This window comes from Silurus meridionalis, chromosome 21 (assembly GCF_014805685.1).
Source record: "Silurus meridionalis isolate SWU-2019-XX chromosome 21, ASM1480568v1, whole genome shotgun sequence".
Classification (NCBI taxonomy): domain Eukaryota; kingdom Metazoa; phylum Chordata; class Actinopteri; order Siluriformes; family Siluridae; genus Silurus; species Silurus meridionalis.
The window spans coordinates 644,589-649,421 of NC_060904.1; the positions used below are offsets into that span (position 1 = coordinate 644,589).

Genomic DNA, 4,833 nt, shown 5'->3' on the forward strand with positions numbered 1-4,833 from the left:
GATGGGATCTGACAGTGTGATCTGAATGCGTGATCTGACAGTGTGATCTGATGGCGAGATCTGACAGTGTGATCTGATGACGTGATCTGATGGTGTGATCTGACAGTGTAATCTGATGACGTGATCTGACAGTGTGATCTGATGACGTGATCTGATGACGTGATCTGACAGTGTGATCTGATGACGTGATCTGACAGTGTGATCTGATGAAGTGATCTGACAGTGTGATCTGATGACGTGATCTGATGACGTGATCTGACAGTGTGATCTGATGACGTGATCTGACAGTGTGATCTGATGAAGTGATCTGACAGTGTGATCTGATGACGTGATCTGATGACTTGATCTGACTGTGATCTGATGGCGTGATCTGACAGTGTGATCTAAAAGTGTCACAAAAAAAGTTACACCTTTACCCCAGACTGTTACACTGGAGATTCCTTCCACCCAGGAGGCATAAACACGTTTATGCAGGTTATTTCATCACGTCAACCTATTATTGTCTCCGTGTGCTCTAGATGTTCCTCTGAACGGACCGTTGCTATAGAAACGATAATAAAGAGTGTAACCTGCACTACTGAACTGCTGTTGTGGAGAATTAATGAACATATCAGGCTACATGGCAGATCTACTGTACCATAGTGTCTCTTTATGTGTAGAAGAAACCTGAAGTTAGTTGTTGTAGTTGTAGTTTGTCTAGTTCTACCTGATGGAGCTGTATGTCTGCTGCTGGAACGTACATTACCGTTTCCTTATTATTGATGAGTCAGGAATGTAGATTGAGATCGATTGAGATCACGGGAACGACTCGCTGCACATGCACAGCTTTTATATCCTGGGTTTGGAAAGAGAACCTGCAGAGAAAATGTTAAAAGCTCTATTTGAATGTGTGTGTGTGTGTGTGTGTGTGTGTGTGTGTGTGTGTGTGTGTGTGTAGGTGTATGCAGTGGGCGGATATGATGGTCAGTCACGTCTGAGCAGTGTCGAGTGTTATGACTCTTTTTCCAACCGCTGGACAGAGGTGGCTCCCATGAAGGAGGCGGTAAGCTCCCCGGCCGTAGCCGGCTGCGTCAACAAGCTGTTCGTCATCGGAGGAGGCCCTGACGACAACACCTGCTCCGATAAGGTCAGAACCTTTCATACCAAAACACTTCCTGTCACTCACAGCGTCTATAATTATCCTGCAGAATAAATGCATGACGCAGTGGGCGGGGCTACGAACGCGACGCTTAGAAGTTATTATGAAATAATTAGTGAGATTTCTTCACTTGTTATAATCTACGTTGTGCGTTTTTGCGTTTGTTTCCTGTGTTTATAAAACATTTATAAGAATGAGATTCAAACCTTTTACAGCAGCTATTAACTTCCTGAGGACTTCCAGAGAATCTCAGGGAACTTTTTATTTCCTGATTGTCTGATCATGATGTTAGTTCATAAATGATTCGTTTTTCTGAACTGATTCTTTTTTCAAAAATCAGTGAAATGAATCAGCAGGTTTAAGGATTATAATCCGATTCTACACGTTTAATGATTTAATCTTTACTGAGCCCTGAACAACAGCTCAATCTGAAGAACACAAGCTCAGCCAGTGAATCATTCAGTTCTTAATGATAAAGATTAAGAGAACAGCGGTGTGAGTTAATGTGCTTATAAAAAAATGTTAAGAAATAAAATTGAGAAGAATTTAACTGGTTAATCCTCAGGACAGATTTTGTTACTACATTGGTTCCTGTGTCGGTTCCTGTGTCGGTTCCTGCCCCCCACCCCCCCTGCTGTTGCTGTGTACTGTTTTTCATTCCAGTCCTCTCAGGACAGGGATTCTCAGTGGCAGTGGGCCTCCCTCCTCAGTGCTGCCTCCTCGTGGTGGTAGAGTGTAAGAGCAGTGTGACCTGGTTCTGTCAAAGTTTAGATGTTCTCCAGGCATCTGTGTGGAGCAGAGAACTCTCTGTTTCTCTCTGCTGTCTCACTACACACACACACACACACACACACACACACACACACACACACACACACACACACACACACAAACACACATAAACTTGTGTGAATTTCATCTAAATTTGACTTTGTATGATTTCCTGTTCTATGTTTAATAAATTGTCTCTGTATCTGGACACCAGTCACTAAAACTCCTGAGGAGGCAGGCTGGAACAACTTTAGTGTAAAAGTGTTACATGTTAGGAATTCTGTGATGTCACTGAGTGTCTGAGTGCTGATTGGTTAACAAAGGAAGTTCAGTGTAAAGAGCATTGTTCATCCTCAGTCCTCTCTCTCTCTCTCTCTCTCTCTCTCTCTCTCTCTCTCTCTCATTCCATCATAGTGAAGAGTAGTGAGAAATAGTGTGTGTGTGTGGGTGTGTGTGTTTAGTTTTTTGAACATTCCTGCTGACTCTTGACTGGATTGTAATCGATGCGTCATGTTAAACACAAGACGAGGAGAAAACGCTGCATGTGTTTGTGTGTGTTTGAGATGTTGTGATGTGTGTCGTCTCACAGGTTCAGTGCTACGACCCGGAGTCAGACTGCTGGTTGCTCAGGGCGAACATCCCCATCGCTAAGCGCTGCATCACCGCCGTGTCCCTCAACAACCTCATCTACGTGTCTGGAGGTTTGACCAAGTCTATCTACTGCTACGACCCCACTGAGGACTACTGGATGCACGTTGTAAATACCTTCAGCAAACAGGTACCTCGTTATGCCTCGTTAAACCTTGTTTAGGCATTTACAGACTTGTCATAAAGCCCTTTTAGCCTCCTTAGGCCTTGTTTAGCTAAATTGGCCTCGTTAAGCCTCGTTAAGCCTCTTTAAGCCTCGTTTAGCCTCATTAAGCCTACACACTTATTTGTCGTAGATCATTAACCCCCCTGACCACAACATTCAAAACTTTCACTTTGCATTACAGTTTAATTAAAAACTACATTGGTGTTTGTGTGTGTGTGCACACGTGTGTGTTTAGGAGAGCTGCGGGATGTCAGTGTGTAACGGAAAGATCTACATCCTCGGCGGGCGCAGTGAGAGCGGCGAGGCGTCCGACACCATCCTGTGCTACGACCCGGCAACGGGCATCATCACGGGTGTGGCGGCGATGCCCCGCCCCATCTCCTACCACGGCTGTGTGACCATCCACCGCTACAACGAGAAGTTCTACCGTTCATGACCCTCAACACACACGCTCAGCTCATTTCTCTACAGTACACACACACACACACACACACACACACACACACACACACACAGGACATCACCTGAGCCAATTGTTGAGTGAGTGAGTGAGTGAGTGTGTGTGTGTGTGTGTGTGTGTGTGTGTGTGTGTGTGTGTGTGTGTGTGTGTGTGTCCACAGTTCAAAGTATTTACACTGCACTCTTTTAAAATTACAGTAAAATCTTCTCACAGGAAACTAATAACAGTTGAAATGAATTTATTTGAATAATTATTGTATTATATTTCGGATTTGAGGTGAATATTAAACAGAACACAGTTCTATAAAATCTCACAAATATACTTTTGTATTGGAGTATTAGTTTTCTCCTGACATTTGACTTTAATTTCCTCTTCTTCTTTTTTACTGTGTGTTTTCAGGAAATAATTTAAGAATTTATTTGTACACACTCGTAGACTGGTAGGAGAAATGTATTTTTCTTTTTCTTCTTTTTCTCCTCCCTTTTTATACTATTCATGTTTGGTGGAAATAATTTTTTTTTTATGTTGAATGTTTTTATATTTTTTCTTTATTTTCAGGGCCTTTTTATTTTATTTATATATTGATTTCCCCCAAAATTTAGTTTTTAGGTTTCTTGCTTGTAAATATAATTAAAATCAGTTTTTTACTGTATCAGTAAATTTTGTATAATCAAACCAACACTTAATTACTGTTATTAAAAAGGACAAAAACACTTTACAGATGTAGCAGCCATGATCTGAACATGTGTGGGTGTGTGTGTGGTGTGTGTGTGTGTGTGTGTGTGTGTGTGTGTGTGTGTGTGTGTGTGTGTGAATTTTAAGGACATTTTCAATAAATTCTTTCAGAAAAATATTCATGTACATGTGTATAATGTAAAAGTTTGTACACCCTTAGGACAAAAGAAAAAAAAGAGAAGAAAATGTTGGTGTTTGTTGAGTCGTCACAATATGATGCCACGATTTTATTACAAATGAAAAAATTCTACAATTATTTTAGATAAAGGGTCATGACCCCCACCCCCAGTTTGTTTTTATTAATAGACTCTTTTTTTATGTTCTTTAACAAGACAGAAATTCATCGCAACATGAGATTATGAGATTATTGAACTGATTGTGTGTTTTTTTTACAGAACCTGTAAAGTGTGGCTTGGTTTATGATGTTTGAGAGACACGTGCGTGTCAAATTTCTTTTGATCAAACACACCAATAAATATACAGATTTATTTTTAAATATAAATGTAAAAATAAACTCTTTTAGCATGAAGAACAGCTGTACACACTCTCAGCATCTGGACACGTCATTTCTCCAAACTTTCAGCTGAAATACTTTCATGTGTCTCTTGTAAAACTCTCCAAAGATGTTCTTCACTAGTTGGACATTTCTGTCTTTCATTGTGATGTTCATCCCAGAGCAGTTCAATAGGGTTCCATGATAAATATCACTCCAGACGTCTGTTTACTCTCTAAAGAACACGTACAGAACTCAGACGTGCGCTTCAGATCATCATCTTGTTGTACGGTGAAGACACTTCCAATGGTGATGGAGTATGGAATAGGAGACATGTTGGTTCAGGATTCCTTTTACTTTCCAGAATCTTCTCTGCTCCAAAACAACCCCAAACCATTAAACTTCCACCTCCATGTGTGAGG

General features: G+C 40.9%; 1 protein-coding gene across 8 annotated transcripts in view; it reads left to right on the forward strand.

Annotated features, from left to right (window-relative positions):
• Nucleotides 1-3,256, forward strand: part of klhl24b (kelch-like family member 24b) — an 11,796-nt gene extending 8,540 nt beyond the window's left edge. For 7 of the 8 annotated variants that reach the window (XM_046833644.1, XM_046833649.1, XM_046833646.1 and 4 more), the window contains 3 exons: nt 938-1,126; nt 2,499-2,687; nt 2,959-3,256. In XM_046833644.1, the coding sequence (XP_046689600.1) occupies nt 938-1,126; nt 2,499-2,687; nt 2,959-3,159 (579 nt within the window). In that variant the 3' untranslated portion in view covers nt 3,160-3,256. The remainder of the gene's footprint in view (nt 1-937; nt 1,127-2,498; nt 2,688-2,958) is intronic. The other variant, XM_046833650.1, reaches the window with a different exon arrangement.
• The last annotated feature ends 1,577 nt before the right edge of the window (nt 3,257-4,833 follow it).